The sequence below is a fragment of the Leptonotus elevatus genome, chromosome 2, assembly GCF_054856555.1.
Source record: "Leptonotus elevatus isolate MCC_2025b chromosome 2, RoL_Lele_1.0, whole genome shotgun sequence".
NCBI classification, from domain to species: domain Eukaryota; kingdom Metazoa; phylum Chordata; class Actinopteri; order Syngnathiformes; family Syngnathidae; genus Leptonotus; species Leptonotus elevatus.
The window spans coordinates 29,023,653-29,047,847 of record NC_141240.1 but is presented as its reverse complement, the minus strand read 5'-3'; the positions used below and the strand labels follow the sequence as shown (position 1 = coordinate 29,047,847).

Genomic DNA, 24,195 nt, shown 5'->3' with positions numbered 1-24,195 from the left:
CACCCCTTTCCTTGTTTCTTATGCCTGTGGTTCCACATTTATTTAAAATGTTTTGGTAAAAGTAATTTTAATGCCTATGAAAAAAATAATAAAAAGAAAAACACCCCCAAAAAAATCACAAAATAAAATAACTAAACCGTTTTTATACGTACAGCATTTCCAAATTTTCTACAAAAATGGCTACCGTCCAACGTACAAAAAGCTGCATTCATGAATATCACGTATTTTAAAGTACTTTTAAAAACTGTTAAAATAATATTGCTGTCAAACTCAATCCGTCATATTAAAAGCATGATAGATTTCAAAATATGCGGTGGTAAAAAATTCCCTAGTCAGCTGGCGTGTACACATATAATTAATAGAAGAGTTTTCTTTTATTCGCCTTTCTTTGACGCCGCGAAGGCAACGCCACCACGTCACGTGACTCCAGAGCTCCTTCCCTTCCAGCAAAACATTACAGAGCAGAAAGCACTTGTCAACAACCGAGCGTCGATCTTAACACAGCACCTCAACTTCCGAGCGAACAAACTCTCAAACCTCACCCACTTTTTGCCTACCTGTCCAGCAGACAGGCCGACTCAATGCATTTCAGAGGACCGAAAATACCGAGGGGATCATGGACGTCTACGATTTGTTTAGTAGTTGCAGAAAGGGCGACATTTGTAGAGTCAGGTAACCATTATTTGTTTACAAGCGTACTCCTTCTAAGCGACCGATTTCCTCATACAGTACTTTAAAAAAAAAAGAAAAAAAAAAGCGTTACTGTAAGAGCTACAGCTACTCCTTAACGAAACGAGCGTTGCTATCGTTAGCCAAGATGAGCTTGATTGTAACCGAACCTCAGTCGCTTAGTTTGCACATGCAACATTAGTTAGTAGATTAGTGGCATGATCATATGCATGATGTGACGTCATTACACTCTACAGCTGAGACATGTGTGGCATTCTGCAAACTAATATAATACAAATAAAGTAAAATAGATCCGTCAGGCAGACGAAATGATGATAACACCGGATTCTGACTGGTTTTTATAAACTCCCGAATCTCCCAAATACAATAGAACTACACATTTGTGGTCAAGTTTCTTATGGGCAACCTAATAATACACACCTATGCAATAATCATGTTGTCAAATGAGGATCTTGATATACCACGCCAGCATATTAGATTGATTTTTTATTTATTTTTGCAAAGGAGAGGTGCTCATGAACACAAATTTAGACGTTTGTGAACACTATTTGAGAGAAAAAGGCACTTTGTGTGAATAGAAAATTGTCTTAGATCTGAAAAATGGGGATACACACAAAAATGTTGCATTTATTTATATAATTTTGTTGCGTATTTATACAACAGTACTCCTATGTTTACACCCCCTGGTAGAATTTGTGAATTATTTACAATTTGAGGGAAATATGACTGAGCATGCACTTAGGGATAGTGGTCACTGGTGAAGCCATTTGTTAATTGTGTGTGCCTTTAAAAAAAAAAATCATAATAATAGCTGAACTTGCTCAAATGGCCTTGTCAAAAGTTTATATACCTTGAAGAATGTTTGGTCTGATAATATAATATATGTTGACAGTACACACAATGTTTAAATGCAGTTTCTGTATATGACTTGTTTGCATTAGTGTCTGCCAGAAAAAGTAGTTAAACTTTAATGAACCATGAAAATAGTATGAAGATTTGATACAAAACCAGGGTAAATCCGGGGTAGCCAAAGCCACAACTGCCACTTTGCCAGTAAGACTGAGGGGGGGGGGGGGGGGGGGGGGGGGTGGACGCTGGAGAAACAACCTTCAAGCAACTTAAGCTAAAATACAGGCTTTTCTGGAAAAAAAAAAAGTATTTCTGCCTGCTTGTTCGCTGGAGAAACAACCTTCAAGCAATTTAAGCTAAAATACAGGCTTTTCTGGAAAAAAAAAAGTATTTCTGCCTGCTTGTTCACTCATGCTTTCTTTAAACAATGTTGCCTGTCTTGCAATTTCTGCCTGGCTGTGTACGAGCACAATTTAATGACGTTGAAATACAGGGGCAATTGTGTATATGTAACAATATTATGACATGATTATGATTTTCACAATCAAATGGCTGGCTGTGAGTCTATAATTACAATGTGGCCTGTGGTGAAAATGAGTTTTAACAACGAGATCAGAAGAAAATGCAGCTGTTTGATTTGTGCTGCAATTTTACATAAAAACGCTAAAAATAAGAATGAATATATGCTCCTTTTGTCGTGAAAAACTAGGAAACTATTACCACCAGCCATCAATTTAGAGGATTTTGACTTTTTCAAGACCCACAGGCTATTTTCTGCATGACTGTTCTAAATGACAATGCCATATTTCCATTTGGAATTTGGGAGTTATGTTGTCTGTAGTTTATTGTAGAGTAAAACAAAAGTATTCATTGTATTCAAACACACTTATAAATAGCAAAATCAGAGCAATTGATAATTTTGCAGTGGTCTCTTGATATTTTTGAGGCTGTATGTTCTTGTGTTGTGTTCGGTTAGCACGAACCTTATTATGGGCCTGCTGAGGTATCAAACGATGCGGCTCGATCTGACTCGCTGCGCTATTATTTTTATAAGAATTCCCAGTTACCATGGCGACGCTATTCCCAAAAAAGTCCCATAGGAATGAATGGGAAACCGAAAGTGATCACATCAAATCAAGCACCTTTTTCCAAGACACGCTGCGCGCGCATACGTTAACCGACTGATATGAATTTTAGCTCATTTTGTTGCAATTTTTCCCATCTTTAGCTCAGTGTCAAAAAAAAAATTAAGGAATGAAAGCTCTCCCCCCTGTGCGGCTCAAAGACAGTGAGCGAAGGGGTGAAAATAGCCTTTTTTGCATCGGCTAGAGCGTGACTAATTAAGGCTTGAGTGACGGGAACCAAAAAATCTATTTCCAAAAGTTTCACTTCAACTCGTCACCATGGCCACAATCTTTGCTCACTAGACATCAAATTCACACATTTTGTAGTGACAAGGGTCTACTTTCTGACAAACCTAGTTTTATTTGGCTAAGGTGTCATTTAGTACCTTTATTTTCACTTTAAGCGAGGAGAAGTCGGACTTGGGCGCCTATCTCTTCCATGTTAATTTCGCCGCCTTAGTTTCTTCATTTTCGATAAATCATAAGTTTTCAACCTGCTCTCATTTGGTCATTTTTCATCCGATTAAAAAACTGAGAACATGCTCGCGTTCCCCAAACCCTTGCCGTTCTAACGAGCCATTTCTGGAATCTGCATCTTCAACCGTTAAGTCGTGAGAGGCTTTTGTTTGAGGTGTGCTTATCTCATACAAAATCAATGGAATGTTGGTGCGTGACGTCTCCCAACAAGTTACTCAAGTTAATCAAATGTGTATGCGTTCTTAAAGGGACAGTAAGATACTTTTATTTGATGTTGATTATGGTTAACTTCCACATTTCTTGACCGATTTCAATGGTTTGAATTTTAAACTGTTCAGCTCATTGAAATGTTAGTTAAAATCAAATGTGTGTGCGTGAATGTGCATGTTTCTTAAAGGGACAGTGAGATACTTTTAGTTGATGTTGATTATGGTTAACTTCCACATTTCTTGAGCGATTTCAATGGTTTAAATTTTAAACCGTTCAGCTCATTGAAATGTTAGTTAAAATCAAATGTGTGTGCGTGAATAGGCATATTTCTTAAAGGGGCAGTAATACTTTTAGTTGATTATGGTTAACTTCCACATTTCTTGACCGATTTCAATGGTTTAAATTTTAAACTGTTCAGCTCATTTAAATGTTGGTTAAAATCAAATGTGTGTGCGTGAATGTGCATGTTTCTTAAAGGGACATTAAGATACTTTATTTGATGTTGATTATGGTTAACTTCCACATTTCTTGAGCGATTTCAATGGTTTAAATTTTAAACTGTTCAGCTCATTTAAAAGAGTCAGCAGGCCCATTCAAAATTTCCGCGGAAAATTTTCTAGTTTCTCCATATCGCTTCATCATATAATCATTACATTATTATTATTAAGCCATTCATTTTGTGTCTTTTAGATACCTCGCTGAACAGCGAGACGTGGACCTCAATGTAAAGGACAAATGGGATAGCAGCCCCTTGTAAGTACCGTTCTTTGCGGTGAACCTGAAAGAGTATCTTTTACCATTTCTAAGGTGACCTCTCTCGTCTGCTAGGTATTACGCTTGTCTCTGTGGCCACGAGGAGCTTGTCCAGTACCTGCTGGCAAGTGGTAAGGTTGAGATTTTAGCACTGTTATCTGGGGTGGGATCTAGTACTGCTCTGTCATTTTGTGTGACACAGCATTCCAGAAAGATGTCCTATTTTCTCCTTTTTTTGCCGTGTAGGTGCCAAGTGTGAGGCCAACACGTTTGATGGCGAGCGCTGCCTGTACGGCTCACTGAACGACTCCATCCGACGCCTGCTCAAAGAATACAAGTGTGTCAGTGTCCGCGCCATGAAGCGGGATGATTTTAAATACTTCCTGCACTTGTAAGTTTAGACCTAAGTAGTTTGACTTTAAAGCTGCTCTTTGTAACAATTTGTCCAAAAATATCTTTACAGTAGCCTTTTTATTTGACCATTGATGACTGAAACATCTTCTAATTAGTAGATTAACACCTTAGCTGTGCACAATGGGTACTCCTGCATGCCCGTGGCCAGTAGTTTTCAGACTGGATGCGGGTTCGAATTTCCCACCCTCTGTCTGCCGATGTGGCGTCATGTGCGCATTATGTATGTAAAGTAGGATGTGTGCAGTTTCATTTTTCATCAATAGGTGGCAGTAGCGATTCAAACTGGAATTTTCTGCATTCAGTAGATTTAAATGTGCTCACATACCTTTGGTCTTTTTGTACGCAATTCAATCTTATACCAACAATACTACGTCCAACTAGTAGGCATGTGTCACACACTAGTAGCCTCCCTATCCGTTTATTTTCATATTAGTTGTACAGGTTGTAGGTCCTATTAACTCATTCAGGCCCAGCCATTGTCACTGAAGCAACCCCCTTCGCTCCTTGCTGTTTTACTGGATTTTGACTGATTTTGCCAGGCCCACAGAATATTGTGTTACTATTGCTATAAAAACATGGAACCTACTGAAAGAAAGATTAGCGTCTCTTTTTTCATAGAGGAAAAAAAAATCTATCTGTTTCCATTTAGCAGCAATTAGCATTAGAATATAGCTAACTTTCATCATTATTCATAAATCTGTTTAAAACAATGGGGAAAAGAGCTTTTTTGCAACATTGTCCTGGTTGCTTTCTTATACTTTTCTTATACTTTGCTGCCAACTGCTGGCCATTTAAGCGACCTCTTTAGGTCAAAGCCTTCTGTATGCTCTAGCATAAAAATAAAATATAAAAAAAGGTAGAAGTTTTGGGGACTATGGTACGATGGCGTATTAGGGCCACGTATAAATATATATTTTTAGAGGGCGGGGGCAATATTCCGAGAAAAAAACTTGCAAATTTGCCACTTTATAAAGTGGCAGATTTGCGAGAAAAAAATTCAGAAAGTTACGAGAACGACATGTAGCGTACTACTCGGATGTTTGTGCCAATACTTTTAGGTCGGGTTTCCAAACAAGGAGATAGTAATTGCTTTAGTAGAGATTAACCATATGATGTCAAGCATTCATTTGCTCTTTGAAGCGTTGTGTACGACCACTGGTCAGCGACAAATACGCCTCACTTTGCGAAGGTCCACACCCGGATGATCAAGCATCTAAGTTAATTTGTTAAAATGTATATTTACTTGTACATTTATGTTTCCAGAATTATTGTTTACACGTTCATACATTTTTTAAATTTATTTTTTTGCAATTATCTAAGTTGATGTTTCGAATCTGCTGCTCTCCTTCATTCACTTGCATTTACCTATGGTATGCTAGCATCTGATTGGTTAGTGTTAGTCAGCTGATAGGGGATCAGGAAGTGTTGTGAATGACGAGTAAAGTTTAAATTTAAGAATGAATCCGTCTCCATCCTGCCTTTTCATTTTATAAACAGTGTCCCATTAACCACCAACGAATCCTCACATTAGACAATAGCTACGTGTATTTCTCGTAAGTTTCAGAGTTTTTTTCTTGCAAATCTGCCGCTTTATAAAGTGGCAGATTTGCGACTTTATGAAGTGGCAAATTTGCGAGTTTTTTTTTTTATCGGAATATTGCCCCTGCCCTCCCAAAATATATTTATACGTGGCCCTAATACGCCATCGTACCATAGTCCCCAAAACTTATCTATACATTTTTAAACATTTTTTTTTAATGCTAGAGCATACAGAAGGCTTTAACGCAGCCTTTGACCTGAAGACGGAATGGTAGTTATTACAAAAACGGCCAGCAGTTGGCAGCAAAGTATAAGAGATCAACCAGGGCCATGTTGCAAAAAAGCTCTTTTCCCCATTGTACTATGGCAATATTTAAAATACTGTAGAACGTTTTTGTATATGCTTTTGGGAGCAAATGAGTTAATGGTGAAAATGTTATTAAATGATCTAGGTGTAATTATTTTGTATCACAAAAACTGTCATTGGAAAAGAGGTGTTAAGACTTTTTATATCCTGTGTATAAATGTCCCCATTGTAGGACTAATCCATCTCTTCTGTTCTCTTCTCCCTGAAGAACAGCCAAGGTCGTGTCATCCTAACATTTGCTCTCTCTTCAGGTTGCTGGAGCAGGGACTGCACAGTGACATCACGTTTCTGGTTCATGGGCAAATGTTCACGGCTCACCGATGTGTGCTCGGTGCACTGTCGGAGTATTTCACAGAAATGTTTGCAACCAAATGGAAAAACAAAACCTTGATCCACCTTAAACATCCTCTGGTAGGTCCACTCGCTGGAGTCATTGCTATGTCTTGTCTACTTTTTGTAAGAGATGATCATGTGTGATGTTAAGCGCACATATTTGTACCCGCTTACAGATCAACCATGCAGCTTTTGGAGCCATTCTGCAATATTTATATACAGGTGAGGAGAATTTACAGCTCCTAATCATAAGGATCGACTGCGTCGTAGTCAATGAACCATTTTTCGTGCTTGCTTGATAAGGAGGTTTAAGGAGAAATATCTAACAAATAAACTGCTTGTTTGCTCCCAAATAATGGTTTGTTTTTCATCACACTGATTGATTGTAAATAGGTTTGTAATTCGGAACTGTTATTGTCCGGATCATAAACGTAACCAATCTCACAGATGGATTAATTGATTATCATGCCCATCCCTAATTTGTTACAGGGCGTATGGATATCGACGTGAGCCTCGTGGACGACTGCAGACGACTTGCTAAGCAGTGCAAAATGACAGATCTCATTGAGGAGCTGCAGATAAAATGCAGACAGGTGTATGAATTTGGTAAGATGCCATTTTTAAATGTCAGACTGCGCTAATCTGTTTCTCAGAGCGTGACTCTCTTCTTGTTTCTTTTTGGCCGGAAGTGTCCCACAAGCCAGGCATCTGTGTGAAGGTTCTCAGTCTGGAACCTCATAGCTGCCAACTCCAGGAAGACATGGCCCAGTTGGCAGACTGCGCTCTGCCCCTTCAGCTCAGAGTAAGAATTGGGTTTGAGGTGTTTTATTTTTTTATTTTAACCCTTTCATCCTGCCCAGTTACAGAAATATAAAATGTATTATTTACTGATTAGCATATGTCGAGGCTAATCGCTCAGTAACAAATGATCAGTTTAGCTCAATAACTGATGCAGTACAACTGTTTACATTTGAATCTATGTTAGTGTTTGCAATTTAACAATTCATTGTAATAAGTTGTTTTAATATACACTGGTGCCGTGCGATATGAGTGGCACGGCTTATGGGTAGTTTTTTTTTTGATACAATTTTTGGTTGCACTTGCGACCGCAAATTTAAGATACATGCACTGTATGGTGGCAGTGGCTCAACTCGCTTCAGAACAAGCAGCAGTTTGTCAGAATAAGTAAATATTCGTCGAAAAAGAGGTTTCAAGATTTTTATTGCCTCTCTTAGTTGAAGTTTACTGTCAAACTAATCAGGAATCACACGTGTATTCCAAAAGCTACGTAACCCTTAGCCTTTAGTCCGCTACCTTAATGCTAATGCTAATCTATAATGGGAAACACCATTGGCAAGCGTTAGCATCTCTGTAGCAGTGTTATAACCCAGCTATGCATGTAAACCGGCAATAACAGTCATCGCAGTCGTGTATTCTTTATCCTCTGCCAAGAAATGACTGATAATACCGCTGAGTGTCTCAGTCTTCCTTTTTTTTTTCTTGTACATCAAGGTGACCGTAATTATAGGCACAATGTGCATTGATCTGATTGCTTAAGTTATTTTTAATTATGACTTTACTGTATGTATTTTATTAAAGTCTAATATTAAAGTGCTATTTTTTTGTCATTAAAAATGCATGACATTTTTTTTGTGGGGATTCTGGAATAGATCGTCATTTCCATTCATTTCAATGTGAAAAGATCATTTGAAATACAAGTGTTTTGAGTTGCAAGCATGAAGAATGAGTTCAACTCGTATCTCAAGGCACCACTGTGACCCACCCCGACCTCCCCACCCCCAATTTTTGCGGCACTTTAACATCTATCTGCCTATATTGCCTAATCAGCTAGCTGTGATGCTGAAGTTCTTATTGTAAAGGCCAAATCCACCATTTTGCTTTTGATTCTCCTCAGGTTGGCTTCGGGGTACTTCCCTTCAACAGGGCCGACCACCTGCCCACCTATCCTGACGTCTGCTTTAGAGTTGAAGGCTACGATTTCTTGTGTCATAAGGTTTAACGCTTTATTCTCGTTGTAGACCGGCCTCGTGCTTTCACTTCAGCTAAGTTTTTTTTTTTTAATTATTATTATTTGTGTGTTTTTCTGCAGGCGTTTTTCTGTGGACGAAGCGATTACTTTAAAGCTTTGCTGGAGGACCACTTCAGTGAGGGAGAGCAGCTTCAGTCCCAGCCTAGCACTCCGGCGATAACTCTGCACAACATTTCTCATCAGATTTTCATCCATGTCATGTATTACATCTACAGCGATGACACACAGGTTTGACATTTTTTTTGTTTTGTTGAAATCCGATCATATACACAATATTAAAACATGCTTTGAGGGCAAGCTTACTTTAATACCCACTGTACTTAGTGAGGGTGAACTCGAACAAACAACCTGCAATGCTTCTTGAGTGTTAATCAATTTGGCCTGACAACCAATCGGTTCTTCCTGATGTCCAGCTGACACGGGAGAACGTGTTTGACATCCTGTGTGTGGCTGACATGTACCTGCTGCCGGGGCTGAAACGTCTGTGCGGGAAGACCCTGGCCAAGAACATATGTGAGGACAACGTTCTGTGCATGTGGAAGACGGCCAAGCTCTTCCGGCTCTCTCGGCTGGAGGATCAATGCATAGAGTTCATGGCCAAAATAATTGAGCGGGTGGGTGTTTTTTAATTTTTTTTTTAGGTTTTGCATGAGAATTTACTGAAGTTATGCAGACTAACCTTAAAACCAAAATTTAGCCCTCTTTACAATAGCCTTTTTTATTTGACCATTTATGACTGGATCTTCTAATAAGAAGATTAACACCTTAGCTGTTTGGATTCGGGTTCAGATTTCCCGCCCACTGTCTGCGGATGTGACGTGTGCATTGTGTATGTGAAGAAGGATGTGTGTAGTTTCATTTCTCGGCCACCGGTGGCAGTAGCGATTCGAAATGGAATTTTCTGGTGCACCGCTGTATAGATATTTTTTTGATAAAGTGCTACATCATAGCTTAATGTTAAAGGTAATAAGGCAAAGTTGAGTATTTTTCAGGATTTTGAGGTGGCTGCTGACACTATCCCACTAGAATATACAATATCCTCCCTTTACTGAGGCAATCTTCACATTCAGAAGCAAAACAAGAAGAATTTATAGTTAGCCGCAGATTCATTTTTACAGCAGTTACTAGAAGAAAGGTTATTTTGCTGCGGGCTGCTAAAAAAAATGGGCGTTAGGCCACAGTTTGGACACCTCTGGTATAACGAGCTGCACAGCATGAGATAAAAAGATCTTCGTCTCTTCATCCCTGGAAGCAACCTGACTCATTTCAGTGTAAAAAGATCACCAAAGACAAAATGCAAAAAAGGCAACAAAAAAAAAGCTTTTTTGTTAATTACTTAGAAGGTGTGCTAATTCGTTTGAAAGTTTTAGTGGTGCTTCCATCTATTTTGTCATAGTATGATTAGAGAAAGCACTCGTTCAACAGGGCTGTAAGCTACATTTCTTTTCTATTAATAATTAATTCATCGTTCTGTTTGGTGCGATTGAATTGAAATAATACACAGTAGATATATAGCCATATATCCACATCCAGCGGAAGTGCAAACAACAGTTCTATTTCATCCCTGCTGACCTCCACTAACAGCACGGAATGGCTAGCATTATTGTCTACTGGAAAACCCAACAGCCAAAAATCACCACTGTTACGTTTTATTCACATTTTCCGTTTCCCTTGTTGTAATCTTCCACCTGCGTGCTCGTCGTACGCGTCCGTCACAGCTGGTGGAGAAGGAAGAATTTGCTGAGGTGGTCAAGGAGGATGCCGCTTTGCTGGAAACGCGACACGAGACCGACTCCGTCCCCCTGATAGACGACATCCGCTTCCACATCGCCAGCAACGTGCAGACGTTCAGTGCCATCGAGGAGGCCAATCAGAAGCTGGAGGCCTTGGAAGAGCTGCTGTTCAGCATCGATATCGACTGCTGAAGACTCCTTGAACATCTCGAGAGCTGCAATTTGCGTGAGAAAGGACGTTTGTTTCCGCATTTAAAGGCTTCTTTTGTCTGCGGTATATTGTTACAATAATATTGTACATAACCTATTTTTAGTTGTAAACATTGGTGAGAGTATTGCATGTATTACACATACCATCTGGCTAAGGAAAGTAGATTTTAAAAAGTCTACACATCCTTGTTTTAATGCGAATTTGTTTGTAATCTTTTACTTTTTTCACCATTAATGTGTCCTGTAACTTGTTCAACTTGTACAACTACATTTGGGGGAAAAAAAGATTAAGATAAATCTTTTGCAGAGGGGAACAAAAATAAGCAACAAAAGATCATGCGCATGTGATAAGTGTGCACACACTCTCAATACTGGGGTTGTGGCTGAGTTTAAAACTAATCAGTCACTTTCCAACTCATGTTAAATGGGAGTCTGTTAGCACACACCTGCCACAGTGCCAACATTTAAATTGATTCTGATTAACACAGTGCTTCTCGGTTATTTTTTGTTACGCTCAAGGACGAAGAAAATATTCCCAGTTACAAGAAGGTGTACACGCTTGTGCACTCACATTATTGTATTTGTTTACTTCCTTCTTTAAAATATTGTTTCTTTTCTCTCTCTCCCCCAATTACGCTGCATGGGTAGTAGGTCAAATTAACTCATTCACTGCCATTGACGGCTATAGACGTCAAAAATGTATTTGAACTATTTCTATTAGTTTAACATTTTTTCCACTTTTGTTAACAAGAATATGAAAACCTAGAAAAAAATATTGTACATTTAGAACAGATAGAAAATTTGTGATTAATCGTGCGTTAACTATTGAAGTCATGCGATTAATTACAATTTTAAAAAATTAATCACCTGATGCCCCTAATTTTTAATAATCTTTTTTCATAAAAAAAAAAAAAAATTAAAAATGTCTAGGTTTCTATACTCTTGTTAACAAAAGTGGGTGACATTTTTTTTAACTAATAGAAATAGTTTCAATGAAATTTTGACGGTTATAGGCGTCAATGGCAGTAAATTAGTTAATGGTCGCAAAGATTTCCAAATGATTTGTTTTGGTTTAATCTCTAAAAAACTAGGAGTTTATCCATACGTGTGTTATTTTTTTTATTTTAAATACATGATTACTTACTTTAATTTGGCTTCCAAATAGTACAGCAACAAGGCAAATAGATGATTTCATTGCCGCCTTTTAAACCCTTATTATAATTCATGCATTTTGCAAATATTTTAATATTTAAGTATCCAATTCCATGAAGAATATGATTTAGTCATTCTCTATTCGTGTTGGATGTTATGAAACATCGTTGGTAGTGCAAGAGATTAAAAAAAAAGAAGAAAAAAGTGGAACATTAATATGTAATCCATCTTTTCTTAAAAAAAATAAAAAGGCAACATTTTTTGTGTTCTTGGTTTTGGCAAAAAAGAAAGAAAAAAAAAAGACATCTATTACAACCGCATTTGGTATTCTTGTAACTGTAGCCTAATGCTTTTAGTTTAATCACGGCATGATTACGGTATTTTAATAGTACCACAGTTGCGTTGTTGCTCCCCCGTAAAAGTGATGTAGTTCACATTTGTACCACCAGATGATGTCATTGCTCAGCTTTTGGGTAGCTGTGCATTATACAAGAGTCGTGCTCAAAAGAGTATTCTTTGTTGCACCAATATCCTTCATCTGCAAATAACAGATTTCTGAGATTTTCTTTTATCTTCTTTTTCAAAGTAGACTGAAGTTATCAGAATGGTGAGAAAAAGCTACGTACTTTGATGTCATCTTGTGATTTGTATAACTTGTATTCAACTGACTGAGCAAAGTTGCTGTTCTAACGCTATAAATGCAGTGCCACTGAAAATGTCAGTGAACAAAACCTTTGGCTTTCAGCCCCGTCAGTCTCTTGAACACTAACAAGGTCCATGGTACGAGAATAAACAGCGCAATTAGTTATTACCCCAACAATCTTCTTGTGCAAATGTTTTATTGTTGCTTAGCAACACCGATGGGTTTAGTCACAGGTTGGAAAACATTGTCCTTGTCACCTTATTTCCGATATCAAAAGAAAGCTCCTCCTCTTGTACAATAACTTCAGCACATAGTTGTGTAACTTGTGACTGTACTCTTTGTTCACCTCAATGTCTTCATATAGTTTGATTGCACATGTGAGGACCGTTCTATTCATTTGCTGGATTATAACCCTATACGCACACTGCACCTTTGCCCCTTCTTTGTCCAATAATTACATTGTTCCTTTATGGAATTGACATAACTCTTCATTAATCATAGAAACACAACGCGAGTCAAGGCCTTTTTACTTTAAAGACACTAATGTGTTTATAAGCCGCTTTAGTTCTCTTTCTCCACTGCCAAGACGTGACTTTCTGTTGCATGTCCAGTCCACTCCTGTCCTGAATAATATTTAGCAAAGACAAGTTCCATGTGTTTCTAGCTAACTTGAAGAGGGCAGCGGGGGATAAAATCTCTTGGCTCTTGACTCATGCCTGTGCGTGCGTGACTCACAGAGGCCTCACAGTGACATCTGTCTCCTCATATATAAGAATCTGCAAGGACACAAATTCATGCGGAGCAGCTATGTGTCGCGCTCATTTCTGCAATATACGAATGTAGCTCAACTGTCTCTTTATTTTGTTCTGTTCGATTGCCTGTGTGAAGGGACACAATTGCCTCGGAGGTGCTGCCCTTCAAGGTAGCCAAAAATCGCTCGCTTTGCTTTTTTCATTGTTATGAAAATGTACCCGCGCGATGACTTATGTACACTTTTATTGTATTTTCATCTACTTACATATAGGAATACATAAGAGCATCCACAAAATATCAAATGGGTCTACAAGGGGTTTTACTAAGTAACAAAGCACCGATGCATCGTTTGCATTTTTAATGAAAACACATTTTCCTCGTATTTGTCAAAACTGTCAGGATAAACGTGATAGTGAGTCAAATGACCTCATCTCTCATCCTCTGTTGAATAGGAAGTTTAAGAAACCACTGCACCGGAGAAAGAACAACTAATCAGAAACAGAAGGTTTACTGGACAAGGTGTCAATAATTTTTTGTGTGCTTGCGGGCACTTGCAACTCGTAACTGGTAACGACAGACACCCACAACCTTGCGCGGACTTCTTACAATGGGCTTGAGTAACGTTGCTCAAAAAAGTCAATTCCTCATTTACTAAAAATCGGACATAAGACTAGCAAACAGAAACATTATGAAGTCGTGCTACCAACGTAGCAGCCTTAGCTAACGTTGACTTATTCACAGTAATGCCAACTCCGTATTTGCTAGCGCTGCTATTTTGTATTTTAATGAAGCTGGATAGGCGTTCTCTGTGACTATTTATGCTGTCACATCAAAATCTTGCCATCAATGTTAACTCGTCACTGCCATTGACGGCTATAGACGTCAAAAATTCATTGGAGCTATTTCTATTAGTTTAACATTTCTTTCCACTTTTGTTAACAAGAGTATGAAAACCTTGATTTTTTTTATTGTTCATTTACAACATAAAACATTTTTGATTCATCGTGAGTTAACTAGTGAAGTCATGCGATTAATTACGATTAAAAAAAATTATCGCCTGACGCCCCTAATTTATAATAATCTTTTCTTTTCTTTTTTTAAATTGCGTCAGGCGATGACATTTTTTATTTGTAATTAATTGCATGACTTCAATAGTTAACTCACGATTAATCACAAATTATATGTATATTAATCGTGAGTTAACTAGTGAAGTCATGCGATTAATTACGATAAAAAAAATTATCGCCTGACGCCCCTAATTTATAATAATCTTTTATTTTATTTTTTAAAATCGCGTCAGGCGATTACATTTTTTATTTGTAATTAATTGCATGACTTCACTAGTTAACTCACGATTAATCACAAATTTTATGTCTGTTCTAAATGTACAATATTTTTTTTCTAAGTTTTCATACTCTTGTTAGCAAAAGTGGAAAAAAAATGTTAAGCTAATAGAAATAGTTCAAATGAATTTTTGACGTCTCTATAGCCGTAAATGGCAGTGATTGAGTTAATAGACCCCCCCCCCCACACACACACACACACACACACAAAGTAAAGGAGTCATATGAGTACTTGTACAGTATGTGTACTTTTGCTACATCTCAATTAGACTGATTGGATTTATATTTACTTAAATAATTTTTGTTGCTTAGTTAGCTAATATAATGCAGATGGTTGCATTTATTTTGAGAGGAATTTCATATTAAGGCTACAATACAATAATATCGGCCTTTACTCTTTACTCTAAATAATACAATAACAGACCCAGAGGGCCGATACATTATTATTCAGGTGACTATATTTAATAAAATATATACATTCGGTAATTTATATGCCCCTAATAATGATGATCCGGCCTTTTTCCATGAATTTTTCTCTAAACTGTTTGAATTAGCAGCGAACTCTACTATTATTATTGGAGGAGACTTTAACACAACCTTAAATCCATTAATAGATCGTTCTAATAAAACAACATGTATAAGGCGATCACAATCCACAAAAGTAATAGGGGAATATATGGATGACTTTGGCCTCGTCGACAGCTGGAGACTTAAAAACCCAAATAAGAAGGAATTTACCTTCTTTTCCGCTGTGCACCGGTCCTTTTCAAGAATTGATTTTTTTCTTACAAATAATTCTATTGCTGATAAAACCGTTACAAAAATACATCCTATTATTATTAGCGACCATGCACCAGTCTCCCTTTCCCTACAAGTTGATTATACCTTTAAACCACCACCTACATGGCGTTTTAACATCTCACTACTAAACGACGCAGAATTTGACAAAATTATAAGAAAAGAATGGGCGGACTTTTTGGAAATAAATGACTCTCCAGACCTATCTCCAGCTCTTCTCTGGGAAACCGGGAAAGCAGTAATTAGAGGTAAAATTATATCATATTCATCTTATAAAAAGAAACAGGATCAAAAATTAGAAAAAGACTTGGAAGATAAAATTAAACAACTGACGGATGAGTACGCAATAAACCCAAATAACCAAATATGGACTGACTTACAAAATACAAAAATACAGTTAGACGATATGTTAACTAAAAAGACAGAGTTTATAATACAACAATTGAGATACAACAACTTTGAATATAATAACAAATCAGGTAAATTTCTTGCAAACCAACTTCAACGTAATCGGGAAAAATCGCTTATAACGGCTATTAAAGGTACAACTGGTGAATGTACACAATCACCAGAAGAAATTAATCAAATTTTTTATAATTATTATCACAATTTATACTCAGAAACTAATAAACCTAACCCAGAGCATATTGAGGCATTCCTCAGTAGCTTAAGTATACCTCAGGTAACTACTGAATATAAAGATATGTTAGATGCACCACTTACTATAAACGAGTTGTACAGTGCTCTAGATAGTATGCCAAATGGCAAAGCACCCGGCCCTGATGGTTATCCGGCTATATTTCTAAAGCACTTCTGGTCAATGCTTGCTCCACTATTCTTAAGAGTAGTAACAGAAATTAAAACTAATGGTCACATACGCCCACACATGAATACAGCAGCAATTAAACTTTTATTAAAGCCAGAAAAAGACCCCACCCTTCCATCAAGTTACCGCCCGATTTCACTAATTAACACTGATATTAAAATTATCACTAAGGCTTTTACATCTAGATTAGAAACAGTAATCCCGACAATCATTCATAGCGACCAAACAGGCTTTATTAAAGAGCGTCACTCTACTAATAATATTAGAAGGCTCTTTAACCTTATTAGTATGTCACAGCGGCATGATAAAAAGGCAGTTATTATATCATTGGATGCAGAAAAAGCTTTTGATAAAGTTAACTGGTCCTTCCTCTTTGCTGTTTTAAATAAATTTGGCTTTGGGAAGTCATTTATTCACTGGGTGTCAGTATTATATGATTCTCCTAAAGCTACTGTTACTACTAATGGGATTATATCTAAGAGTTTTACTCTACAGAGAGGCACAAGACAGGGATGCCCACTGTCGCCTTTATTATTTGCAATATTTATTGAACCGCTTGCATTAGCCATACGCCAGGAAAGAATGATTCAAGGAATTCACTCTGGGGTAACAGAACATAAAATTAATCTATATGCCGATGATATTTTACTTTATTTAGAAAAGCCTGCTATTTCATTAGGGGAAGTATTTAACTTAATAACTAAATTCTCACAGTTATCAGACTATTCTATTAACTGGACAAAATCAACACTTCTACCTATTACAGAAAATTCATGGAACCCTGCAAGCCAGGACCCATACTACTCATTTCCTATAGGTAATTTAAAATACTTAGGCATAAAAATCTCACCTAAATTAACTGATTTAGTTCATTTAAATTTCACTCCACTTCTGGATAGCATTTATAGTGACTTGGAGCGCTGGAATAATCTTCCTATTTCTCTAATAGGACGAATAGCCACTATTAAAATGAAAGTTTTACCCAAAATAAACTATTTTTTCTCAATGATTCCATTTAAACCTACGGCTAACTGGTTCCAGTTGTTGGACTCAGCCGTTACAAAATTTTACTGGAAAAAAAAAAGAGCAAAGATTAGTCTATCTACTCTTCAGAAAAATAAATCCAAAGGAGGTCTAGAGGCACCAAATTTTATGCACTATTATATAGCCAACCAGCTACAATATATTATTTTATGGGCACAACCCAATAGAGATACTAACTGTTGGCTGGAACTAGAACAGAAGGATTGTAATAACCTCAGACTCCTAGATTTACTCTTTATTACAACATCGATTAAGCGCCATAACTGCTTTAAAAATCCAATGATTTCCGCCACCCTGACTGCCTGGTGGAAGGCACTAGAAATGACAAAAGCCAAAGTGGAGCCCAGCGGGCTTTCTCCCCTATGGCATAACCCCGACTTTCAAATTAACAACCAATCGTTTTATTTGAATGTGTGGGAGCAGAAAGGAATTACACATCTCCACCATCTCTTCTCAGATAATATGTTTATATCATATACATCCTTGCTCCAAAAATATAAAATAAAAAACGGAAACTTTTTACATTATTTGCAAGTTAAAAGTATGATAAAGAAACAAATTCCAACACTCCAGGGTACGCTCCAACCGCCTGTTTTAGCTAAAGATATTACCAAGCTTTCTCCAACAACAACAAAAAAACTCTCAAAAATATATAAGTTACTTTCATATACTGATAAAACGTCTTTACCCATCTCAAAATGGGAAACAGACTTGTCTATAGCTCCGGAATCTGTCTTTTGGATTCAAGTTTGTGAAAATGTTTTTAAAATGACAAAACACACAAATTTACAACTTATCCAATATAAAATTATTCACAGAACATACATTACTCAATATATGATGAAGAAAATGGGACTCTCAGACTCCGACATTTGTCTCCAGTGTTTACAAAACACTACAGACACTTATTTTCATGCTTTATGGTTATGTACTCCGGTTATGTGTTTCTGGACTAAAGTCTTAGAAAAACTTTCCGCTGTCTTGGACTGTAGGATACCGTTCTCTCCAAACTTGTGTTTGCTAGGTGACTTAACAACAATTGACTTACCACATAAACAATTTCAATCTATACTTGTAGCCCTTACTATCGCAAAAAAAACAATTCTTGTTAACTGGAAAAATAAACAAACTTTGAATATCGACCAATGGTCTAACCTCCTCATAAATCATATTTTAATGGAAAAAATATCTGCCTCAAATAAAAACCAAATGTCAAAATTTAAAGAAACATGGTCTACGTATATAGAATTTTTTTAACCTAAACTTGGATTTTAATTCTGCCTGTTAGCGAGAGCCACAGCAGCGTTATAACTGGCATTGATGTTTCTGTATTAGGCAATTTGTAACTAATGGTTGTGTTTCCATAGTCAGGAACCCGGCTGCTGCCAGCGGGATCGAGCGGATTCACCTCCGATGGGCACCAGGGGTTGATATTCGGATTCACGGCATGCCAGTGGGTTAATTCTGTGGGTGCTGTCCCCCCTGGCGGGGAGTGGGCGGGTCTGCCCCTCTGTTGGCTGCTGGGTGGCGGCTGCGTCTTGGCCGTTCCCTGGGTCTCTTGGGGGGTGCTGCGTTGCGGGGCTTTCCCTGGTGTCGGGGGCGGCGCCGTTCCGGCGCGGTCCGTCGCTCTGGGCCCGGCGACGCGGTTCGGGGCCTGTGGGCCGCCGGGGTGCCCGGTGGTTCCCTCTCCCCTCCCCCTTCCTCCCCCTTGCTGCCTCTCCCTCCTCGCCTCTCCCCGCCCGTCCTCCGCCTCCCTGTCCCCTCTCCCTCGTCGCCCTTCCTCCTCCTCTCCCCCTTTCCTTGCGTCCCTGCCGCTGCCCCCTGCCCTTCTTGTCGTCCCCTTCCCTCCTCCCTTCCCCTTCCCCGGTACGCCTTCCTTCCCCTCCCCTGGGCCGGGGGCTCCATCCATGGCCCGGGTCTCGGTGCTATGGGGGCCGGCGGGGGTGGCTGGGGTTTGGTGTCGTGCCCGCCCCGCTCCGGTGGGCGTCCTGACACCTCGGGCGGGACCCAGTATCCGGGGGGCGAGCCCTATCGCCCCGCCGGACGGGTCCCATATGCCCGCCGGGGTCCTGGTGGGGTGGGTGGGGGCTTGGTGGGCCGGTGCGCCTCCTGCCCCCGCCCGGTTGGGGGGGGCCCCGCTGGTCACACCTCTTAACTCACTACACTAGGTTTGCACAATACACTTTTATAGACATATAGGGCACATAACACACTTTGGGGGGTGGGGTAGGGTGGAAACACCGTCTTCACCCTACAACTCCCCTCCAATTTTAATACACCACACAACTTGTGGGTGGGGGGGGGGGCTTGGGGGCTTGTGGGGGTGCCATCGGTTGGGGGCCGCAGTATAGAGCAGTGCTGCGGTCCCCTGTCCGTGTCGCCACCCGCCCCCCCCCCCCCCCGCCCTATCTATTTTTTTTTTTAATGCACCACATACACTCAGCAACATGCTTGGGTGGCGGGTGGATCGGAGCGTGGGAATATCATTTCCATCGGCTCCGGTTCACCTGCTCCTAATTTTAATGCACCACACACACACACTTGTATATACACTGGGTGGGGTCACATTCACGGTTTAGGGGTAGAGTTCGCCAGTCCGCGAGCTGGCGGACTCAGTAACAGGGGTTAATTTTCACAAAGAACGCTGGGGTGACGACCGGGGCCTTCCCCCGCTGGGCCTGGGGTTCGGGGGTGTCGGCCGCCCTCCGGTGCCCCCATCTCCCCCTTCTGCCACCGGTGTTCCGTCCTTCCACACGGCGGGGGGTGGGGTGGGCGCGGCTGCCCTCTCCGCTCCGCTGTCCGGCCCCTCTTCGGCGCCGGTGCCTGGGTGCGGGTGGTCCCCGGGGGCTGGGGGTCGGGGGTTGGGGGGCTGCCGGTTGGTCGGGGTGGGGTCGGGGGGGGGGGGGGCGGCTTTGTTGGGGGGGGGCGGTGGTGGGGGTTGCGGGGTGGGGGGGTGCTGGGGGTGGGGGGTGTCTGGGGGATTGGGGGCATGGGGGCGGCTGGGGCTGGGTTGGGGTGGGTGGCGGGGGGTGGATGGGGGGCGGGGGGTGGGGGGGGGCGGGGGTTGGGGGCCGGTGGGGTGCCTGGTGGGCCTGCAGTGCCCCGTCCTGCTGCGTTGGGCCGGGGGCGCGGGCCGTGTTGGGGCGGGGGGCGCTCCTGCTCCTGGGTTTGCTCTCCGGCCGGTGGCCCTGGTGGGGCCCGGGGGTCGTCCTTTGGCGCTGCCGCGGCCTGGGGGGCCCTGAGGTGTTGCGCTTGCTCTGTTCCGGCGGGGGTCGATGGCTCCCCTCTTTGGTGGAGATTTTCATGCATGCCAGATCCACCACACCAGCATCTACCGAAACTCAGACACAATCTGTTTCCTCCTCAGGTTATTGAATCGGTGGAGGCTGGTGTCTCGGATCTCACGCGGCTTCGTCTGTCCTTCCTTCCTTTTCTCGGTCTCTCCGTTGGTCTCTTGAGGCCTCCCTGACTTTATGTTTTTTGGATTTGTTGGGGTCTGGATGTTTCTTGGGCTGGGGAGGAGTTCTGGTGGGGGGTGTCTGGTCGGTGCTGGATTTCACCTTCCTTGGTTTTCTTCGGTCCCCTCGGGTCTCCTGGTGTTCGATTTAGGTGAACGGTATAAGATTTTTTTTTTCTAATAGGTTTTCTGGTGAGCTAACAAACACACGCACGCACGCACGCACACACACATACTCACCCACACACACAAAAAAAAAAAAAAAAAAAGGTATGTATGTATGTATGTATATATGTATATATGTATGTATATATGTGTATATATATATATATATATATTTAAAAAAAAAAAAAAAAAAAAAAAAAAAAAAGAGCAATGATGATGACATTTCCGAATGAACAATACTGAGCTCTAAAAAAAAAAGAAAAAAAAAAAAAAAAAAAAAACAATAATATCGGCCTTCCTGAAGTGTTCTTTGTTATGGTGTGAGATCACATTTACACCGTGTATCCTGTAAAGATACAGTATGTTCTCCAGGGGACAAAGTCATGCGCTGCTTGTGTCCCTGCTAAAATCCTGGTCACTTCGTCATGGGATTAGTACGAGAGAGAGAGAGAGAGAGAGAGAGAGAGAGAGAGAGAGAGAGAGAGAGAGAGAGAGAGAGAGAGAGAGAGAGAGAGAGAGAGAGAGAGAGAGAGAGAGAGAGAGAGAGAGAGAGAGAGAGAGAGAGAGAGAGAGAGAGAGAGAGAGAGAGAGAGAGAGAGAGGTAAACCCGTACTTAGCCAGACACTGACCTGAAAAGCCACCTTCCACCTCCATTTTCTACCTTCCACAATAGCATGTCCTTATTAGGTAATATACCAATTTGAGGAATGTACGTCAATGAAATGTATCAATGTTTTATTTTGTGGATGCAGCCAACAAGCAACACAGGAAGTCCTGTATTTACGTTTCATTAGAGCGATTTAGGACTCGGGTCAGTGTAGTGTTGTGTTGTCCAGGCCAGCTGTTACGTAAGAAGTGGCACAGTATAGACCACACACACGTACTGCACTGGAAAAAGACGCCAAGACGATCTCTTTATAGGATTGTCTTGCGGGGAGAAGAGCTAGGTAGACAGTTGCCATCTAAAGTAATGCCCACACTAAAACCTTTACAAACACTAAATGTTAATGTATCAGTACATGTACATCATTTAAAATTTTGCATTCCTTTTTCTTTCTAAAATGAACGCAGCTTGGGTTACAAACTACAAGTCTACAATCATTTGACCTTTCACTAAAAGACCATGGGGCATTTAAAAAAAAATGTTAGCAAAGGTGGTTCTAGTGCCGTCTGAATACTCAATCTTATCAAGGAGGAATTCTGTTTATCTTCCTGCTCTGCATGGAAGCAGCTCCTGGAAGTATGCTTACACTTAACATAGCCACAGTAATATGGGATTAAGTCTTACATGCGCCCTCCAAGTATTAGCTGGCAGGACACAGACAAAGAAGTGAGCAGTGTGGTCATATTAGTCAGCTTTGACAGCAGGCTCACTGGTTAATACATGCAACAAGCCTTACACACGCAGGCGACGTTGTTGGTTAACTATTACTGGACATACCATTCATTTCCATGAACACATTGTCAATTCTGGGCCAATTTTGGCCTAGAGTATTCTCAATTTGCAAAATAAACAAATAGCCTATTTGACTTGAACTCATTCACTGCCATTGACGGCTATAAACGTCAACAATTAATTAAACTATTTCTATTAGTTGAACATCTTTTCAACTTTTCTTAACAATAGTATGAAAACCTAGAATTTTTCAATTGTACATTTAGAACAGATATGAAATTTGTGATTAATTGCGATTAAAAACTTTAATCGCCTGATGCCCCGAATTTTGTAATAATCTTTTCTTCTTCTTTTTTTTTTATTAATTCACTGCCATTGACGGCTATAAACGTCAAAAAATAATTTGAACTTTTTCTATTAGTCTAACATTTTTCCCCTACTTTTGTTAACAATACTATGAAAACCTAGATTTTTTTTATTGTACATTTAGAACAGATGTAAAATTTGTGATTAATTGTGAGTTAACTAGTGAAGTCATGCGATTAATTACAATTAAAAATTGTAATCGCCTCTTGCCCCTAATTTTTAATAATCTCAGTTAATAAATGGATGATTCATCTTTAAAAGGACGGCTAGCAATAAATAAATTTAAAAAAAGCCAGTAACTGCGCACTAATAGTAGCAAACAAAGACAGAGCAAAGGACCTCAAAGAGCTGAAAGGATTCAGAAACCACGTTGAACTACCAACAGGTAGGTTTATCACCTCATTCAAATTTTTTTAAAACTGATTTTACATTCTAAACCGATAACATTCCGTGTCAAAGTAATACTCATTCCGAATACGTCATGCTACCAAACTAGCGCCTGTGGCTAATGTTGGTTTGTTTACATAGCTAATAGTATTGCTAGAACTGCTATTTGTCAAAGCTGGATATGCGTTCTCTGTGACCGTAATTTTATCACGACGTGGCTGCGCACTTCCAAAATCGCACGTCATTGTGAAAATGAATACTTTTGAGAATCACACTCAAAAACGTTGCCTAGAAAAGTGCATCATGCAAGTCATACACATGGTCACTTGTACAAGCCCGTAGCGAAACACATAAATGATTTACATATTACAAATGTTGTGGCAAACTTTTCTGCTGAATCATTCATCTATCATCTAACCTGTTGTCGCGACAAGGTTAAACAGTCATAAAATTGATCTTTAAACACAATTTGTAATCATTTAATTCACGTCTATGCGACAGAACCGCCATTTAAACCTCCTGTCATGTCGCAAATGCAATGGATTTCTTTTTGTTTAAAAAAATCAAGAAAAAAAACGCATTTTAATTTATTTTGAACTCGCAAACATCTCTCAATACGCATCTTCATTTGTCCATCGTTGTTTGTGTTGTGAGTGAGATAAATCTCCACCTGAAGTGAATGTTGCCAGTAGCAAGAGAACATGGCAGCTCTGCATAAACAAACAGCGTCTGCATGTGAGCAAGGATTACACTGTCACCATGTGACTGCTCTGACCCGAGACCGAACTCTAACACAAGATAGGGCAACAACCTCTACCATGGAAATAGAAGACAAATGAGTCTAAGAATAAAATGCATTAAGTGCTTTACAGGGATGATGAATGTACACGCCATTAAATTAAACGCAAATTATTGTGAGATTTAAAAAGAATCTCAGCGTGCAACACCACTGGGAAGTTTGACTTTCTTTCTTTTTTTCTTTTTTTTTTTCTCTCTCTCATGCGACTTCAGCTACTTTACATTCAAGGTTTGTTTTTTGTCGACAAATAGTGAGAGTCCACACTTGCATTTTTTTGCCGTTTCCCTGCCTTTGGGCACCCGAAAGCATTTACAAAG

The 24,195-nt window shown here is 39.9% G+C and overlaps 1 protein-coding gene and 1 long non-coding RNA gene across 2 annotated transcripts in view; one reads left to right on the top strand and one right to left on the bottom strand.

Moving 5' to 3' along the window:
- The first annotated feature begins 411 nt into the window (after nt 1-411).
- Nucleotides 412-12,721, top strand: abtb1 (ankyrin repeat and BTB (POZ) domain containing 1). Its single transcript, XM_086068737.1, has 12 exons — nt 412-672; nt 4,041-4,103; nt 4,179-4,234; nt 4,350-4,494; nt 6,675-6,834; nt 6,933-6,978; nt 7,246-7,362; nt 7,446-7,558; nt 8,672-8,770; nt 8,867-9,034; nt 9,220-9,420; nt 10,525-12,721. Exons 1-12 carry the CDS (start codon nt 617-619, stop codon nt 10,729-10,731), a joined length of 1,431 nt encoding a protein of 476 aa, XP_085924863.1. The 5' UTR covers nt 412-616; the 3' UTR covers nt 10,732-12,721.
- Nucleotides 10,440-24,195, bottom strand: part of LOC147179496 (uncharacterized) — a 16,439-nt gene continuing 2,683 nt past the window's right edge. Inside the window, exon 2 of the long non-coding RNA XR_015094080.1 lies at nt 10,440-10,754. This is a non-coding gene — a long non-coding RNA (uncharacterized LOC147179496). The remainder of the gene's footprint in view (nt 10,755-24,195) is intronic.